Here is a 20,515-nt window from a genome sequence, read left to right as displayed (position 1 = left end):
ATTATATTTGCAATTGATATATGTAGCTGGGATCTGCTTTTGTTGGCATCACGTTTATACCATTATACTCCACAATGAAGCTAATTCTGAATTAAAACCTTGTGGCCTTTGGGAGGTTCAGGTACATTGAGATTTCAACATTGTTCTCATGGCAACCTCACATTTTAGTTTACAACGTCTCAGTAAGTGATGTTTTCAGAACAGTGATTTGTTGGGAAGTACTGAAAAGAGCAAATCCAAGATGGTAGCTGGTAGCCAATCTGAGGGAATAGTTTGTGGGAAATGGTGGTATAAATGATGAGGGCTATGGACCAGTAGAAAGTTGGAAAGGGAGTGGTGTTGAAAGCCAGGCTATTGCCAGGAAAAACACCATAAGTAGGATACAAGGATGAAGAAACCACCATTGTCACTGCTGTTTAAAACCAACCATGAACACCACATCGTCCTTGCCTAGTGGGCTTACAATCTTAGAACTGAGTCACACATTTTGGAAAGAGTCTTAGCTGTATATGTATCAGTGCTGCAGTGGTAACTGTGCTCTTGCTACATACATATTGCATTGGTAAATGCATTATTGCCACAAAATTTGAATCTGTCTCAGTTGTGTGGAGAAAGTCAAAGGTTGGGTAGAGGATAGGACTTAGGTTAGGTGTATAGTGAGGGATTATATGAAGGGAAATCTTTGCTTTGTGAGTAAAGAGGGAAGGTCGATGCCATGCAGGATGAGGCAATATATGGAATTAATGTACTGCTGTTATACCAATCAGGGTAGAGATTGTTCACTATGGACTTTCCCTGAGTCTATATTGATTGTTCAATATGGTCTCGGAGAAAGAGGTTATAGGATCTTGAAATAAACTTGACTTTAGGGTCTGGGAATAGCTCTTGTACAGGGTGTGCAGTGGAATCCAGTAGAGATGTGCGCTGGCTGGCAGGGTGGGGGGCGGTTCCCTTAAGGAGCCACTTTTCTGGGTGGAGCGTCTGGTCCCCAACGAGCCATCTGGGGCTGCAGCGCTGTTCACTGCAGCCTCTGTGCGATGTTGGTTACAGGGAGCAGTGCTGCAGTGCTGTGCAGCTGGTTGGGGACCAGGCGCTGTGCCCAGAAAAGCTGTGGGGTAGGGAGAAGTAGGGAAAGAGCTCTTTACCAGCTCCTTAAGGGAACTGCCAGCCACCCCATCAAGTTGGCTCAAACGTCAGCACCCAAGCCGGTTCGGCACTTCCCAGAGGAGGTGCCGAACCAGCTCGTGCACATCCCTATAATCCAGGCACAAGAATCAAGTCTAAGAACTTTTTATTTAGTTTTCCTCTTAAATTAAGGCCTCTTAAGGCCCCACTGACTTCACCTGGAGAGATTTAGATACATGCTTAATTCTCCCTTTGAAATCAAAAGGACTTTAAAAGTGCTTTGGCTGAATTGTGCTCTGAACCCTGGATGGACTGTGCTCTGTATTTCTGATGAATGCTCTTTTTCAGGTCGTCTTAATTGGTGGTCCACTGTGTGTACAAGCTGTAAACGGCTTCTTCCATTAGCAACAACAGGTGATGGAAACTGCCTGTTACATGCTGCTTCTTTAGGTAGGTCCTCCAGTTCCAAAAAAGCAACAGTTTTTGAAAGACATGTGCGTTCTCTCTTCTCTCTCTGTCTCTCTCTCTCTCTCTCTCTCTCTCTCTCTCAACAGCAATATTAGCTCCTTAAGGGCCATTTTGAAAATAATTTAGTAAAGCTAGAGCTTCAATATTATTTATTTATTTATTTATTTATTTATTTATTTATTTAAAAATTCAACATCTTTCTTGTAACCATTTCTCTGCATTGCTATAAAAACAAACAACAAAACCAAAACTGAAATGTCTGTCTTGTTAAATTATCCAATACCTAGCCTGCCAACTCCAAAATCAGGAGAAAGGAGCACGCTGTTCTGCCCATTCTAAAGGTGACTAAAGCAAAACTCCAAACTCTGGAATAAGATCATTCCACAGCCTCGGGTCGGCCTTGTTCCTGGCACCCACAGTTCTTTCACACACTGGAATATGAAGCAGGGCCTAATTAGAATAACACATCTGGTGCGTGGGCTTGTATGAAAAGAAGTGTTTAAGGAGACCACGTCTTTCCATACGAGCCCCCATACATACATATACACTTAACTTGTATATGTCTCCTTTCATTTGGAAAGTGCTTTGCTATCTTGAGTTCACCTTCACAGCAGCCCTGTGAGTTCAGTTACTGTTGTTTCCATTTTAAAGGTGGAGAATTGAAGCTGAGAAAAGGTACGCAATAAGTCCGTGGTAGAGGCAGGACGTGAAGGCACAAATCCATATCCAATTCCCAAGCACCAGATTACATGAAATTTCGTATGCATCTCAACCAGAAGGGGGTGCTGCTAATTTTGCACAAAATAATCTGGACTCTTGGACTCGCTGCTTCTGGAATAAATAAGTTTACTGCAAGGAGCTGAGAGGAATGCCAACCAGGGCCATCTTCCTGCATCTGCCAGGGTGGGGACTGGCCTGGATGTCCATGACTATCGGGGAGCCAACCTTTGTGTGGCAGCGGTGGTGGTCTTGAGAGAGTTGGCACATCGCTTCCTTCTCCTGCCCTCCCCTCTCACAAATTGGCTCCCTCCAGAGATCCCTGTAATTACTCAGAGGCTTTTGGAGAAAGATCATTTACAGATCTTAGGGAGCAGAGCTGGCCTTGTGGTAGCAAGCATGAATTGCTCCCTTTGCTAAACAGGGTCCACCCTGGTTGCATATTATTATTATTATTATTATTATTATTATTATTATTATTATTATTATTATTATTATTATTATACAATTTCCACCCTCTGTTCAGACATCCATCTGTTCTGACATCCATCCAGAAATCGAATAAAAATAAATAAATAAATAAAATTTTGCTTTCCTTTGTTTCTTGGTCTTTGGCTGTCTCTCTTCACATTCATCAAACAACTTATTTGATTTCATTCCACATTTCCTCTGGTTCTCTATCAATGAGGTTCAGAACTTCAAAGCGGTTCCTGATGTTCTCTTTGAAAATGGTGGCTACATTCTCAAGATCATATCATGGAAACTGGATAGCTTTGTTTTTCTGCTTTAGCTTGACTTGGAACTTGCACATGAGCCGTTCGTGATCTGTTCCACAATCAGCCCCCGGCCACGTCTTTGCTGTTATAACTGAGCTCTTCCACTTCCTTGCACCAATAATGTAATCAATTTGATTCCTGTGTACTCCAACTGGCAATGAAGAGATCATTGGCTTGGCAGAAACTAATAAGCCGTTCTCCTGCTCCATTTCTGTTTCCTAGGCCATACAGTCCAACTGTGTTTTCCTCTTTACCATTTCTAACTTTGGCATTCCAGTCTCCAACCACCAGCAGCACATCTCGCTTGCATGTTCTGTCAATTTCAGACTGAGCATAAAACTCATCAACGTCCTCTTCTTCTGCATCAGGCATTGGGGCATAGACTTCCGCATTGTACCCAAATACTGTCATTGTTATATCCTTCCTGACTATGAAAGCAACACCATTCCTTCTTTGTTCTTTGTGTTCTGAGCAGTAAACAGTATGATTTTCTGACTGAAAGTGTCCTATTCCAGTCCAGTTTAATTCACTGATGCCCAAGATGTCAATCTGTAGTTAATTCATTTCATTTTATACTGTGTTGAGCGTTCCCATATTCATGCTTCTTACGTTCCACGTTCCCATTGTAATTCTGTCTTCAGATTTTCTTTTCCCACATGGCAACATCAGTCGCTTGACGTCCAAAAGGCTTTAGTCTAACCGCGTCATAAACACCATCAGTACTCTGAGAGATCCTCAGCTCTTCCTCAGTAGCATGTTGAGTACCATCCGACCAGAGGGGCCCATCATCCAGCACTACATCGACAATCAGTCTTTACTACCAAATTATAAACAACACTCCTTGAGTGAAAGATCATCCCAACAAGAAAAACCAGTCTCCAGCGTCCAGTAAGAAGTACATACTGACCAATAAGCCTACAGAACTGATGATTGACACCGACATTCTAAACTACCCCAACCCAAATGCAGATATGCATACAATCCATCCGTGGCAGGAACAAATAAAATGTATATACCCATAAATCCCAACATGAGCCCCCAGCATTTGGCCCTGACAAGGTTCCCAGGCAGCGGTGGGCAGTAGCAGCTGGCCCACTGCAAACTGGCAGCAGCCCTGATGACCACCGATCCCTAACTATATAGTGGTGCTTGTCACAATTCTAGCCTAATCCTAACCATGTGGGCTCTGTAATAAATTACAGTGGTCCACATGATGTGCAGCATTGCACCTCCATAATGCTGCATCCCAAGACCACTGCATACTTCTAAGCAGACCCTATGGTGCTCCGAATAGCCTTTGTGCAAGTAGCACTATTGCCACCTTCCCTATTTTCACAAATGGGGGAAACTGTGGGAGCACTGCTTGCACTACGGCATGTTCTTAACAGGATCAAGGCTGCTTAGGAGTCCACAGCAGCTCCAGGTCACAGCACTGTAACCTGGTAACACTGTGCGTCATGTCAGCCAATGTCTTCAGTCTTACTCACTTCCAAGTATTTATGGCTAGGATTGCAGTCTTAATGGCCTGGTATTTTTCTGTGATTGTATCTAGGTTATTTTCTTGTTTATCTTGTAAGCCTGTGGCTGACTTTATTTTTAGGATGCAAATATTGTGAATACTCGAGCTTTTCTGAAGGACTGGAATTGCAGAGAATGTTCATCCCTCTTTGGTGGGAGACAGCAAGCCCTTAGGTCTTTGGATCATTACTTCTGAAAAACTCAGAAGAGCCCCTAGTGATAATTAGCAGTTCAAGGCCTGCCAAGAGAACTTCAACTTTCTGAGGCTAAAACGAAGAGCATGTGGTTCCTTCTAGCAAAACCGGAGTCCAGAAAGGACTGTTTGCCAGACGACATTTTAGTTGTTTCTTACGGAGGCCTCCCAAGCTACCTTTGAATTCTCATTAACCTATTTTAACGTTGGCAGCTTTTATTTGAAATGCTTACAAATACTGAAGGGGAATGAAACGCTAATTAAAAGGGCAATGCAAATAATTTATAGCCTCAGTGTTTCTCGATGTGTGTTGTGTGCTGTTTCTGCTTTGTTGCTTGATCTGTAATGCTCACTGTATTTTTCCTGTGTTCAGGAATGTGGGGGTTCCATGACAGGGACCTTGTTTTACGGAAAGCATTGTACACCATGATGCGAAGTGGTGCTGAAAGAGAAGCCCTGAAGAGGAGGTGGAGGTGGCAGCAGACACAGCAGAATAAGGAGGTTTGTGTGGCACAGAGCAACAGAAGCTTAATTTTGAGCTCCTGCTTACAAAGGTCTCTTCTTACTGATGGGACATGTACCTTCTGTACATGTCCCAGGTACAACACTTTCCAAGGATGGAACCCCCACAGTATTCAAGGGCCTCCTGTACTGTAAATTAGTTCAAGAAATTGTGCACTTTGGTTCCAGAGAAGAGCTTGCACCAATATGGGTTGAGAGATCTCACGAACCAAGCCGTGAAGTTGCAGTTATGATAGACCTGCACGAATCTGTTTGCCTGTCTCTCAAAATGTGTTCTTTTATTTCTCCTAGTCGGGGTTAGTTTATACAGAAGAAGAGTGGGAACGGGAGTGGAATGAACTGCTTAAGCTGGCTTCGAGTGAACCGCGCACTCACTCCAGCAAAAATGGAGGCACTGGTGGTGGGTAAGTGGGAATTGTTACAAATCTTTGTCTCTCCTTTTTGATCCTCCAGTAGTATCTTTTGTGATTGTCACATCATCATCATCATCATCATCATCATCATCATCATCATCATCATCATCCAGTTACCACCGGTTCGTCTGGTGGCGACTCAGAGGCTGGCCTTCTCTGTAGCTGCTCCCGGGCTGTGGAATGTGCTCCCAGCAGAAATCTGCAATCTTCCTTACTGACCTTTAAGAGAGCCCTTAAAACCCATCTGTTTGGCCTGGCCTTTCAGGGTTTTAATTAGTTTTAATTGTTTTAATGCTAACCTGGTTTTCAGGGTTTTAATTGTTCTGATAGTTTAATTGTTTTTTAAGATGTGTTTTAACTGGTGTTCATATTTATATTTCTGTTTTAATTGTTATTGGTTTTAATGGTTTCTGTTTTTAATTGTAAATCACCCTGAGCCATTTCGGAAGGGCAGTATAAAAATCAATCAATCAATCAATCAATCAATCAATCAAATAAATAAATAAATAAATAAATAAATAAATATTGGGGTTCCACATGATGAGGAGCCGTAGCCCCCCCCATGACAGATATCAATCAGTGTTTATTTTGATCAAAGATAAAATACAAAGGTTAAACAAACAATAAACAAAAATATTGCAACAGCGTGACAGATATAGCTGCAATTTCTCTTGCTCTTACCACTGACCCAGTAGCAGTGGCAGAAATACCAGGGAATGGGAGAGGAGCTTTAACCTCGCATTCCTCTAATGTATCTCATGGCTGCCCCACCACTGGGAGAAAGTCAATTCCTTTTACTGTATTGTCATAATTTGGTATAAACCATCTTGGTGAACATTTGACTGAAAGCTTAAAGTATAAATCTTGGATTAAAAAAGGGATTCCAATTAAATCTGAAGCTACATTTAGAAATTGATTCCTGTTGGGGGAATTTAAAAAATGTTTGCGTGGCGAGCCTTTTTTAGTCAACTAAGGGCCAACTATATCTTGTGTTGATGATTTGATAGGCCCTAGAATGCTTTGTTTTTCTTACCTAAATAAGCACCGCAGGGGCACCCAATTAGGACTGTAGGGGAAGGCTTTGACCCTTTGCCCCTGCCAAAGTTCCTATCCAGATTGCAACCCCTCCTCTCGCCTCCCACCCATGACTGCTGCTTACCCTGGGAGGGAAACTCACTTTAGTGCCAGTGGGAGCTTCCCTTTAGGGGCAAATAGCATGGGGTGCAGGACCAAGATTTGGATTGTGGTAGGAGCAAAGGATCAAAGCCTTCCTCTTCCCATGCCATGGCCCTGATTATTATTATTTTTTAATTTTTATACCGCCCTTCCAAAATGGCTCAGTGCAGTCTACAACAAGATAAAGCCAATTAAAACAAGTTTACAGTCAAAATCAAAACTATAAAAACAGAATAAAACCAATTAAACAATTCAAACAGCTAAAAAAACAAAACAACCCCCCCCCCCGGAAAACCAGGGCAGCCATTCAAAACAATCTAAAGCAGTTTATCAGTCATTTAAAAACCGTGGTTCACATGGCTACTTCTCTGAAAATTATACATAACCAGCTACTATTCTAAAGTAATCAAACAATTTGACTGGCAGAACAGGTGTATCTATCCGTTGCTACGGCTTGTACGATTCACATCCCATTTGCCCTTGAAAAGCCTTGAATGCTGTGACCCTTTTTTGTGAGCACTGAAGAGGAAAGGCTAGAGCAATAAGGCCCCCAAGGGCCAGTCACACCCCCATCAACCTAAACACAACTCTGTTTATTGGGCCTGCATAAAGCTTCGACCAAAGCTACATACTCTGGCACCATGCAGAAATGACCATTTGCACCATGCAGTAGGGGTGTGCACGGAACCGCCAAACTGCGGTCCGGCACTGGGGTGAGGGGTTGCTTTAAGAGTGGGGGGAGGGTTTACTAACCCCTCCCGCCGCTTTCCCGCTCTGGCACCTGTAATTTTAGTAGTAATTACGGAGGAGGTCTGTCTCCAGTTGCCACCAACTCATTTGGTGGCTACACAGAGACGGGCCTTCTCGGATGCTGCCCCAAGATTGTGGAATGCGCTCCCTGCTGAGATACGACCCTCCCCACCTCTGGCAATTTTCAGAAAACACTTGAAAACACATCTCTTCAACCAGGATTTCTCAGCTTTTAAAAACTTGTTTTTAAATTGTTCTGATTATTTAATTGTTGTTTTATGATGTTTTTGATAGTTAATCATTGTTTTATGTTTTATAATTTTTGTTTTAATTATTAACTGATTTTAATGGTGTTTTAATGTAAACCACCCTGGGCCTTTTGGAAGCGCGGTATAAAAGTTTTAATAATAAAATAATAAATAATAATAAAATAATTGGGGCAGCAGGATACCTCCCTGCCGCTTCTTCCCCCACTTCGCTATGAAAAGCTCCCAGGAGTCCTCTGCACGCGTGCACGTCTCTGTGACGCACGTGCGCACGCAGAGGACTCCTGGGAGCTTTTCGTAGCAAAACAGGGGAAAGGGCGGCAGGGAAGTATCCTGACGTCCCAATTACTACTAAAGTTATGGGCGCCAGAGTGGGAAAGCAGCGGAAGGGGTAAGTAAACCTCCCCACTCTTAAAGCAACCCCCCCACCCGAACTGAACTGCCCAGGTCCGGACTGGTCCGGAGGCCTTTAGAATGGCCTCCGAACCGGTCCGGGCACATCCCTACCATGCAGTGCTACACTTTGCCCAGCACTGGGCAGCGGGGGCTCCTTTAAGGGAGAGGGAGTCCCCTCAACTCACTTTGGAAGGCGAGCCCAGAGTGCTCGGAATTGTAGCCCTCCCCAGTCCTTCTCCTGTAGAGTTCTTAAGGGAGGGCTCCATCTCTCTTAAAAGGCCTCCCAGCACTGTGAAAAGCACAGTATTGTGCAGAGGTCAGTACAGTAGGAAATGGCTCTCACATTGAAGTTTTTTTGCCAAAATGGCCCTTGTTTGAAAAACCGTGAGGCTAAGGACATAAGAACAGCCCTAACCCTTTACCCACATGCCTGTTGACACTCTCAAAGAACTGCTAAAGGTTAGTGAGGCAAGACTTGTCCTTGCAGAAGCCAGGCTGATTCTCCTGCAGCAAGGCCCGTTCTTCTGTATGTGTAACAATCTTGTCCTTAAGTATGCTTTCCATCAGTTTGCCCAGCATAGAAGTTAAGCTAACCAGGCAGTAGGCCTCGGATCCCTTGGAACACTCTTTGAAAATCTGAGTTATATTAGCTACTTTCCAGTCCTCTGGTACAGACAGAGCCTGATTGTAGGGACAAATATTTGCTCGGAGATCAGTAATTTCACATTTGATTCCCTTCAGAACTCTTGGGTGAATGCTATCCGGCCCTGGTGATTGGTTAATTTTTAGTTTCTCAAGACAGTTTAGAACATCCTCTCTTGTCATCTCAAATTGGCCCAGTTCTTCAGCCTCCAAGCCTGAGAAGCTCAGTTCTGGAGTTAGTATATGGTCAGTATCCTCTGCTGTGAAGACAGATGCAAAGAACTCATTCAGCTTCTCTGCAATCACCTTATCCTCCTTAATAATCCCATTCACACACCCTCATCATCAAAGGGTCCAACCCTGGCAGGTTTTCTGCTTCTGATATATTTAAAGAAGTTTTTTTTAAAATTCCCCTTGACACTTGTAGCAATATGCTCCTCAGACTCTCTTTTTGTCTCCTTGCATTTCTTTTCTCACTGGGCTACATCATCATTAGTGCTTGCAAACTATATGCTGCATTGTCACAACTACCTAATTACCTTTAATTAGATTTATTTCTATCTATCTATCTAGATTTATGGACTGTCCCCTTCATGTTGAGCTCAGAGTGAATAACAGTTTTATCATAGCTATATAACTTGTGCTGGGTTTGTTTATTTTTTCCTGTTTCGTTTTTGTTTCATCATTTCAAAATGCTGCACATGTTCCTTTCCCCCGTTTTTGTCCCCCCCCCCAAAGGTGGCTTAATACAGTCTGCTTCTGTATTCAGCTGCTTATTAGCAGTTCTCTCAACCTCATTCTGTCCTCCTCAGACAGTTCATACCTCATGCTTTTGCACGGCTCGGTGTACTCCAATTAGAGATGCGCTCAGATGTATTTGCCAAAAGAACTCACTCCTTAGAGAAGTCGCTTTTGACATTTGCTTCTCTGGAAATCAAAATACACACTGAGCACTAATAAATATTTTAGGTGTCTCATGCTACAGCTTTCAAAGTACAAGCTAACCCTCTGTAAAGGGAAGTTACCTGTCACCAGCAAGTGGAGCAGGCTCCCCCCCGCCCGCCCACATCCACGTGCCAAACCTTTCTAGTCCAGTTATAGGATCTAGTCTACAGGAAATGGCTCTTATACAATTGCGTAATGTGACTATTAGAATTATACCATCTGAAATCAGCAGACTCCTCTAAAACCAAGTCCTGTTGGGAAGGTGTTTTATCCTAAGTGCCGAAAAATAAAACCAGAGGACCCCGGCCAGACCTCCTCCTCCTCCTCCTCCTCCTCCTCCTTCTTTCTGGTCTCTGAGCAGATACACTGAAGGCACATGCTCCTGTGCAGAGCCAGCTTCAGAAACCTTGAGAGTTCTAGCTGGGGAACTGTTGCTCACCCCTCTCTCCCTGAAAGAGGAGGCATCACACCCTAAGGGGCAGCTTAACTTCCTTCCTTCTCAGTTCTAACCTATATGTGAGCAGCAGCTTCAGAGAATGCATCTGCAGCAACACATTTGCTGTCACTTTAGTCAGTGTTCTTTTCTTTTATCCTGCCACTTCCATTTAAAGGGCTTCTCGCACCCTGCGCTCCCCCCTCCCTCCGGCTGCCTTTCCATGGAGTTAGGGCTGTGGTCAGACCTGATTCTCTGGGAAGCAACCTCAAGCTGGTAAGAGCTTCAGCTTGCATGCCCTCCCTCCTCCTCTCTTCCTTATCATATGAAGCCGAGGACTAGTAAACTAGACTGCAGCTTTTTAAAGGGTTACCCATGCAAGCCGTATATAGCACTGATCTGTTCTGCCTGCCTTGTGGCTGCTGTGATCCTTTTAAGAAGCAGGTGTGCAATGGGAGAGTTCCTGTTCCCAGACCTCCAGTGGCACCTGAAGTTTAGCTTTTAGAGCTTTGGATGGAGCCACATCAGTCTCGGATTCTACACAGCACCTTGCATGTTCTTGGCTCTAGAGAAATGTTGAAGACTGTACTTCTGGGGTTTCCCTACTTGGATCCTCAGATGATGTTGGGGCACAACTTCCATATGCTTTCCTCTCTGCTGGTAGTAGCAATTTGGATAAGACCTATAGCATGTGTGGGGAGAGATAAGGCTTAGGCAGCCTCTTCCTGTGCACCTGCTCTGACCCAAATTGTGCCCACACCCCTGAATTTTTAAAGGGAAAAAGACACTGGGAATTCCAATTATGGAACTCCCATGTCGTCTTTGGTTGGGCCCCCATCCTTTGAACTATAGATGAGCCAGTTTCCTGTGGTGCCAGAATAAACTTGGCACATTCCGAGTTGCATCAGCTTCAAAGTAAATTCCGCTTAAAAACCACAGAATAATGGATTCTCTAGACTTGGGCTGCCACTGGGTTTTTGTTTTTTGAGAGCTAACATGCCCCTTTCCTAAAGGAAAATAGGAATGTCAACTTTCAGAGTTCTGAAGAATTAATTAGAATATACTCTTTGTGTGTCAATTCTGATGTTACGAGCAGCTTGCATAATTCAGCGTTTGCACAACCCATGTCCTCAGAAGTGGCTGTGCACACCCTTCTTCCCAGATTCTGGACAGAGGCAATATATTTGAAATGGTGCCACTAGTGGAGCTTGTTACCGGCTAACACAAGACTGCACAACTGCGACCCTTCTACAGGTGTTGTGGTACAGTTCCCATAATCCTTGATTATTGGCCACTGTGGCTGATATGATGGGAGTTTTAGTTCAAAAACTTCTGAAGAGTTTAATCTGTGGAGACCTGGACTAATATGAGAGCATCTAATCCAACTCTTTCCACACAGGCCGGTCGAATGTCTCTGGGTTGCTCACAGAACAGATGGTATGCCCTCAGCCCATGGAAATCGGAGAGACTGTAGCCCTCCTGTTCAAACCTCCTGTTGTGTGTGCATTCATATGTCTGGGCACATATACATGTTTTGGTGTGAATGACTGTACAAGTGTTCATGTAAAAAGTGAATCTGGGTTGGGGTTCCTCAAATGCAAGATACAGATCGGAAGTGTGCTGCTAAATGGGTGTGTCGAACATAACATGTGGATAGGTTTTTGTTACACCTGGATGTTCATCATTTGTTGATAACGTTTTAATGCAAAATGTACTTCTGCAGTCATTATTTTTGTATCTAGGTGCATTTTTAAAAATTGTTTGTTTTTAATATTTCATCTTGCTGCTGTGAGAAAGTAATTTTTTTTCCATTGCGGTCATGCTAAAAAAGAAAGCAGTCTTGGGACTTTCTTATCGCCTTGCACCTTTCTTATCAAATGTCTTTGACTAGAGCCAGTTCATACATTCCATTGCCAGCTATAAAACATTGAACTATCAACATACAGGCATGCCCTGTAACACAGAAATTCCATTTTTAGCTGCTGTGGCTAATTGTGAACAGTACACACACAAAGAAGCATTATGGCTGAAACCAGAATATGAAAAGCAAAATTCATAAGATGCCAAGTTTTGCAAAATAAAAATTGTATCTGTAGCTGTATGGAGGTTTCTTGTCTCCTTGTTTAGGGAGGTTTCTTGAAGAACTAAGTGACATTCTTGTATGTGTCTTGTTTTGTTTATTTAGTTCTGCCCTGGTTAGTTTTAAAAACATTTGTGTGTCTATTGTAGAAGTTGCTGAAAGTATAAAATAAACCCTCCACATGGAAACAGGCATGTCACAATAACAGCATCTAGATCCACCCTGAAGACAGCTTTTCAGAACACGTTGTGTATTTGGGTTCAGTTACTAAAGAATAATATACACATAGTGCACCAGTTGATAATGCTGCACACAACTGAAAATATGCACTTTCCCCCTTAAAATGCATAGGATCAGAGACGCAGCTCTTTTCTAGTTGCTTCTTCTGTGTAAACAAAACATCCCTGTTTTTACAAGTTCTTGCCTTTTTCAACTGATGCATCTGTAATGATTACATGAAGCAAAAAGAGCCCAAAATAAACAAACATTTATTAATATACAAATCTTCAACATTTAGCAGCGATGAGCATGTCTCTTCTGGAAACAATATATTGGTTTATTTTTGTTGAATATACTTTTTGTTGGATATAAGTGTGCATTTATTTTCCTTCTATGCTTAAAATTATTTGAATTGTAGCTTTTATGTATTTTTTTGTATGTCCTGTATATGAGACAGAGCACATAACATTATTTGAATAATGACTTAAATAGCTGTAAGGGAGAGCCAAGAATGTGTTCAGTTCTGAATTTTATGTCCTTATGCTTGATTTTTTAGAGTTGACAACTCCGAAGATCCAGTGTATGAGAGCCTAGAGGAATTCCATGTTTTTGTTCTAGCACATATATTAAGACGACCCATTGTTGTTGTCGCAGATACGATGTTACGAGACTCGGGAGGAGAAGGCGAGTTTTCTGTGAACAAGAATTCAGCAGCTCACATTTGCAGCCAGCAATAATTTCTAAGTTGGCAAAAATCTTGTGTAGGGGCATTTGACTTGATGCCAAGATCTGACAAGAGCTTGTCTGTGATGTGATATTATGTATGTCTTAAATGAAAACGAGAGAAAAATATGTGCAGAAATGGAGTTCCCTCTCTCCAGTAGCAGCTCATCCTCAGGAACTGGGGCAGTGCGTGGGGGGTGGGGTGGGGGGAGGCGCAAAGGAGGCACCTGGGTAGCTCCTCTCTCTCCCACCCCACCCAAGAGTGGCACTGCCTGCAGACTGGGCATTTGTCAGGTAGAGCTGCATGATTAATTGTGCTACTTTGCCGCTTCTGCCTCTCCCCTGTGGTTTAGCGCAGACCTGCACAATTTGGAACCCACCAAGAATAGCACAGCCCACCAGCCATGGATTATGGTTCACAGGCCCTTGTGTGGTTGTAAATACCTGGCAAAATCCCCTGCTTGGCCGTTGCCCATGACACGTCTGGCTCACCAGTTGTGCAGGCCTGGGCTAGGGGCTTGCCGATACTAAGGTGTTCTCGGGTTTTCTTTTGTTTTGCTTGCTAACTTGCGTCTCTGTCAACCACCCAGAGACGCAGGTTTTGGGCAGTATAGAAATATTTTAACTAACTAACTAACTATTTATTTATTCGATTTCTATACCGCCCTTCCAAAAATGGCTCAGGGCGGTTTACACAGAGATATAATAAATAAATAAGATAACTAACTAACTAATTAATTAATTAATTAATTAATAATTGTCACTAAATGGCTTCTCACCATTGATGTAAAATGCATGAAAGCAGAATGTCAGAATTAAAAGACCACTTATTCCTTTAGGCTGCCTTGCCCATCCTCAGCTTCACTCCTTGAATATTTCTGATATCTTGTTTGCTCTTTACAGCATTTGCACCAATTCCATTTGGTGGAATTTACTTGCCTTTGGAAGTCCTGCCCAACCGATGTCATTGCTCGCCTCTAGTCCTCGCCTATGATCAAGCGCATTTCTCAGCTCTTGTGTCTATGGAACAGAAAGATCAGCAGAGGGAGCAAGGTATGTAATTGTCCAAAAGCAAATTCTTTTGTGGTGGAGGGGAACGCAGAGCTGCTGTCTCTGGCCAGGCCTACCATCCACATTCTCCGTAGTGCAGAATTAGCCCAGATGTAGAGCTGAAGCTGAAGGCAATCAAGAGTTGTCCTGTAGCTTTTACCCTGGGAACCTTTGAAATCTGAGTTTGCATGGGCCGCTCTTCAGTAGTTTGGAGGGCAGCAAACGTTCCCAGTATAACTTGTGACGATGGACATTTCAGGTGAACTGGGTGCCTGGGAGGGAGATTTCTTTCTCTTAGTAAAGTTCTATGTAAAGTACTTTATTTAGGAAATACATTAGAGAGATAGATAAGCCTAGAGCCTATCTGTTTGCTACATCGGGAAGGGGAAGTCTACAGAAACTCTACAGTCAATATAAACTCTATAGAAGGGACAGGGAGTGGAGGATTCAGGATGGAGTAGCACTGTATATTAAAGAAGGGATAGAGTCCAGCAAGGTAGAAATCCTAGGAGGACTGGAGTCCTCCAGAGAATCATTATGGATGACAATATGAGGACTGAAAAGAAGTATGTCACTAGGGACATGCTATCGCCCACTGGATCAAAATGCTGAGAGTGACCTGGAGTTGGAGAAGCAAATCAGAGAGGCATCAAAGAGAGACAGAGCGGTAATAATTGGAGACTTCAATTACCCACACACACACTGGCAAATTCACATGCAGGTATAGTCAGAGAGAGCAGATTTCTAGACATGCTAAATGACTATGCCTTAGAACAGCTGGTTGCAGAAACAACCAGAGAGAAGGCAACCTTGGACTTAATCCTGAGTGGCGCCCAGGACCTAATGCGAGATGTCAGAGTTGTAAGAACCATTGGGAAACAGTAACCAGAGTGTGATCCAGTTCAGCTTATATGCAAGTGGAGCATTGCCAAGGAAGTCTTGAATAAACTTAGCAGTCATGGGATAAGGGGTCAGGTTCATGTGTGGATTGGTAACTGTTTGAAGGTCAGGAAATAGAGAGTAGGAATAAATGGAGAGTTTTCACAAAGAAGGGAAGAAAGAAGTGCCCCCCCCCCAGGGATCTGTATAGGGACCAGTGCTCTTTAACTTGTTCATAAATGATCTAGAAGTTGGGGTAAGTAGTGAAATGGCCAAATTGACAGATGACACTGAATTTAGGGTAGTAAAATCCACTACAGATTGTGAGGAGCTCCAAAAGGATCTCCAAACTGCAGGGGTGGGCGACAAAATCGCTTTTTTAGTTTGGAAAAGAAGCAGCTATGGGGAGACATGATAGAGATGTTTAAAGTTATGCATGGGAGCAGAGAGAGTGGTCAGAGAGAATTTTTCATAGAGTCTTAAAACATTAGCATGATTTATTAAAGTGGAAAGACAACAGGATTAAGAGGTCTGGTACTGGGTTTTGCACCTATATTGGCTCTTATTAAGTCTGGCAAAACATCTTGCTATTGTGGTGTTGAAATTTCATCCATACCATCAGTGTGGATCCTTGGATATGCATCACTGCACTGAAGAAAATGTGACAGATTTCCTTTGACTGGAGTGTGTTGTTTTCCCCATAATGATACCTTGGTGTTCTGTGTTTCTCTGCTCGCAATTGCAGACAGTTTGTCTTTCCAGGAAAAGCAGCACACTGTGCAAATGATTAGTTAAAGGGCCTGCAGAACGGTTAAGTTGACATTTTTAATTGAACAGACGTTGGTTGTAGGAGGAAGCTCATTCTCATTCTCAATATTTATTTCTTTGTTAAATTTTCTGCTTCACTTTTCTATCTTAAAAAAAAAATCAAAATGGCTGTGCAATAAGAATTTAAAAACACATCAGTGAAAGCAGCAAACTTGAAATAATAGCAATTTTGCAGGATGTATAAAATGAACTAAAACCTTAGCAGAATTCTTATCTAGAAGCTGGAAAGCACAACAACAAAATTGGTCAGTACTGGAACTTACTAGTACAACACAACAGAGAGCTCCTTTCTTCATATACCCGCCCCCACCCCACCCCGAAATGAACCTCACACGGAAGCAGACTGTAGCACGGCCTCCTGCATAGATCCTAGCAATTCAGAAATACTTAATTGTAATCTTTTTGAATTTGTGAGGCATATCGGAATTCTTATGAAAGGTGTAAAATCAATAAATGGGAAGGTTTGTATGAGAGCAAATGCTTCCTGAGCTGTGCCGTGCCCGGATTGTAAGTTGAAGACTAAAACAAGCCCAGAAGGATAAAACAAAAGAATAGTAAGATAAATGGAGCTTACAAAGTATATTAATTTATGTGGGGGCAGTTCTTGCAACCAGGTCAAGGGTGATGGAATGTTTAGGATCTTGCCTGGTTTTTAACAACATTTTAAGAGCAGCCATGTAGAGTTGGGAGACTGGTTCAGAGAGGGACTACAGCAGGGAGGCAGTTAACCTCTTATTTCTAGACTGTCTTCCTGACCCCCCCGCATCCCTGAGCTGTAGGGATGTGTGGACCAGTCTGGAGGTTTGGTTCGGGGGATTGAACCCACCCCACCCCCGGATCCATCTGGACCGGAACCGAACCTCCAGATATGTTTGTGGTTTTTTAAAAAAAATTAAAATAAATTTAAAGTACCTTTAGCCCCTTCGGGGGGCTTCCTGTATGCCGCGGGGTGTGTGTGTGTGTCCACGAGGGTTCCCCTTCCCCCCCCCAGCCTCTGAAGTCACTGCCGCGGCCTGGGAAATTGATCATTTTTGGCCCGTTCGGGCCTCTGTAGTGCACGGCGGCCATTTTGGCCATGGCGCATGAGTAAATTACCCGTGGCATGGCCCAGGGCCTCACAGAGGTCATTTGCTCATGTACGGCAGCCATTTTGTTTTTCATGCCAGGGCTCGCAATGGTCATTTACGCATGCTTGGCGGCTAAAAGAGCCACCAGCGCTCACTACAGAGGCACAAATGGGCCAAAAATGATCAATTTCCTGGGCTGCGGTGGTGACTTCAGACATAGATCATCATCATCATCATCATCATTTCTTGTTTACACAGTCAGACAGGTGTTATTGACTGGTTTGTTTTTCATCTAAAATGTTTCAAAGTGGTTTACACAGAAAAAGAATAGTTATAAGAAGAGGATGGTTTCCTATCCCCAACAGGGCTCACAATCTAAGAAACCAAGTAGATACCAGCAACATCCACTGGAGGGACATTGTGCTAGGACTGAATAGGTATAAATATACAAAACAAAGTATCTAAGAAAGAGAGACGTACATTTTGACATCACAGATAACAGAATGTATAACAGATTCCTGAACAATGTAGAAAATAAGTAATTTATATAAAGAGCAAAATGTGAGGGTATACAGCTGAAGCCAAGGTTGCTGCTTCAAATCCCCGCTGGTAGGTTTCCCAGACTATGGGACACACTTATATTGGGCAGCAGCGATATAGGAAGGTGCTGAAAGGCATCATCTCATACTGTGCGGCAATGGTGAGCCCCCCCTGTATTCTACCAAAGGCAACCACAGGAATCTGTGGTCGCCAGGAGTTGACACCGACTCGACGGCACAACTTTACTTTAATAAGGGAGTATCTGGATCTAGGAATGTACAGGGAAGATGCCTCGCAGCGCTGTTGTGAAGTTTTGGATATGTCTTCAGTTCACTCTTCAAATAATTTAAATGAGGATTTTGTTGTCTACTCCAAGGAGCAGAACTCAGTGCTACTTTATGCTTCTGTACATTCTTGTTGGTTTGATGGACTTCACCATAAGAGGATGGGTAAAAGCTCCAGAGTTCTTATTGTTGAAAGTAAAACTGCTCCCTGCAAGTGTGGTGAAAGCGTTGGCATAATGGACTGAATAGGGCCAGTTGCTCCACTCCTGATGTGTGTCACCACTTTGAAAGGTGCCTCATTGCCCAGTTAGCAGGGGTTAATTCTCTTGAAGAATGGCTTTCCCATAGAGCCCTCCTCAATTCAAATCAGGTCCCCCTCTCATCGTTGCTGTTAATATATTTTAAAAGTGAATGATCCTTATTATAGATCTCCTAAATTGTATCTCTTTTAGCCACAGCATCTCCCTCAGCATTCGTTTGCTGGAGATGCTGAGAGAGAACTAACAGAGACTGCTGAACTGTGGATAGCAACTAATGGTGTCATAAGAAGACCATGCAAATAAAGAAGAAACGCGTGCATAATCTCATTAGGATTTTCACTGAGGCAGAACGTGCTTCAGGTTTCTTGTGCAACGAAAAGCTCTTTGAACATTTTCCCTGCCCCAGTTTTCTAGCACCAAAATATTCTTCCTGTGACTTCATGCAGGAATGAAGGAACATGGGAGCATTAGCAAAGTAATGTCCAAACTGAAATAATTAGTACTTGTGCAAGGGCCATGCAGATGGTGGTGGTGGCTTTTTTTCCCAACTGGAAGATGCTGAATTCCCACATGAAGGTGCTTTCTACATTCTATCAGATCTTAAAATTCTTTGAAGATGCTTTTCCTGTGGAAAACAGAACAGCTAGAAGTGGGCCTCTTGATTTTGAGACCTTGTTGTATGAAGTAAGCAACAGGCACACTGAAATTCTTTTAATCATTGGGGTTTTTTTAGCTGATTTATTTCTAAAAGCCTTTATTCATGAATTTGTCAGTTCAAAAGCACAAGTAACTCTTTTTGTCAAAGGACTGGTTTCCCATAAACAGATAAGTGTAATGGCTCCACTCCCAGCACTGCTGAAAGCATCCTTTGATTTAAACAGTACAAGGAGATACTATGAACGGACGAGATGCTGTGATTGTAGGTTTGCCTACTCAGTAGGCCTTTCTAAATCCATTTAGGAGATTAGAGGATATTATCTGGCAAGTTGTGGGATATTTTGTCCTTTCTTCACAGAAAGGAGACAAATTTATTGTACATTTTATTAGTTTCTGCATATTTGCAACCCACTTTCCATAGAAGAATGTTGGCCTTTGTCTTTGGGATTTGTCTTTGTCTACCAGTGCTTGCAAGGGTACATCTTTTATTTGATTTTTAAGTATCAGGCTCCTCCATGTTTGAATGCAGCTCTCAAGTATTGTAGAAACTCAAGCTGTAATCTTCCGTCAGAAGCATTAGATTAAGCTGTCAATTTTTGTTGCTGCTGCTTTTTCCTTAGAAGATGTGTAGCCCTTCCAAAATGTATCTTCCACCTAATATAATTTAGTTCTAGTGCGTTGATCTATATGGCTTTGATGCTCCTCTGACTTTTGGCTAATTCTCAAAGATGAGCGCTTCCTAGCCAGCTGTAGCACACTGATTAGTGTAATTACCACTGTGAAGGCTCTACTGAATATGTATAAGATTAAAGGGAGGCTGTGGTTGAGCTGCTGCTGCCGCCGCCGCTGCCTTCTCACTTCCCTGTTTGTACAAATGTTGAGGTGGACTCTCCTATCTAGGTGCCACCTTTTTTATCTAGGCTGTCCCTTCCACACTTTGTAACAGCTGCCTGGTGCATAGAAATCGGGCAGATGATGCTTTTGCCAGACATTTATTTACAACAACAACAACAACAAATATTTATATACCGCTTTTCAACAAATGTTTCCAAAGCGGTTTACATAGAGAAATGATTGATAGATAGATAGATAGATAGATAGATAGATAGATAGATAGATAAGAATAGGAAAAGTCTCATCTGCTAAATTTCTCTGTGTGATGCATGGGAGCATGGCTTGTTAAAAAGGTGGCAGCTTTACAGGAATATGCATAGTCATCCACCATTTGAAATGCCTTGACATCTTTTTCTACCTTACATTACAGCACAGAGTTGAGGTACCATGCAAATGCATTGAGAGCAAGTCAGTGATAGCTACATTTGGCATTTACTAAATAAAACACACACAGAGAAATGAAGAGACCTGAATGAGTGCTTCGTAGCCTTCTGACACAGCTCCCCTTCATTTTGGTGAGACTTAAATAGGAGAATTTCCCAGTGGATTTTCACTTATATTGACCTGGAGACTGGGATGGTGCTATGCCCGTCTCCCCCGCCCCACTGGTACAAAAACGTCTCTCTAGCCCCAACTCATGAATGATTTTCTGCTCGCTATAAAAAGATAAGAGATTGTGCCTGATAGTTAGTTT

General features: G+C 42.8%; 1 protein-coding gene across 4 annotated transcripts in view; it reads left to right on the top strand.

Annotated features, from left to right (window-relative positions):
- Window positions 1–20,515, top strand: part of OTUD7A (OTU deubiquitinase 7A) — a 151,387-nt gene that overhangs the window by 96,978 nt on the left and 33,894 nt on the right. For all 4 annotated transcript variants that reach the window (XM_053272691.1, XM_053272690.1, XM_053272689.1 and 1 more), the window contains exons 6-10: window positions 1,474–1,575; window positions 5,171–5,298; window positions 5,611–5,723; window positions 13,196–13,323; window positions 14,266–14,415. In XM_053272691.1, coding sequence (XP_053128666.1) covers window positions 1,474–1,575; window positions 5,171–5,298; window positions 5,611–5,723; window positions 13,196–13,323; window positions 14,266–14,415 — 621 coding nt within the window. The remainder of the gene's footprint in view (window positions 1–1,473; window positions 1,576–5,170; window positions 5,299–5,610; window positions 5,724–13,195; window positions 13,324–14,265; window positions 14,416–20,515) is intronic.

Source organism: Hemicordylus capensis, chromosome 10 (genome assembly GCF_027244095.1).
Source record: "Hemicordylus capensis ecotype Gifberg chromosome 10, rHemCap1.1.pri, whole genome shotgun sequence".
In the NCBI taxonomy this organism is placed as follows: domain Eukaryota; kingdom Metazoa; phylum Chordata; class Lepidosauria; order Squamata; family Cordylidae; genus Hemicordylus; species Hemicordylus capensis.
This window is presented reverse-complemented; position numbering and strand designations above follow the sequence as displayed.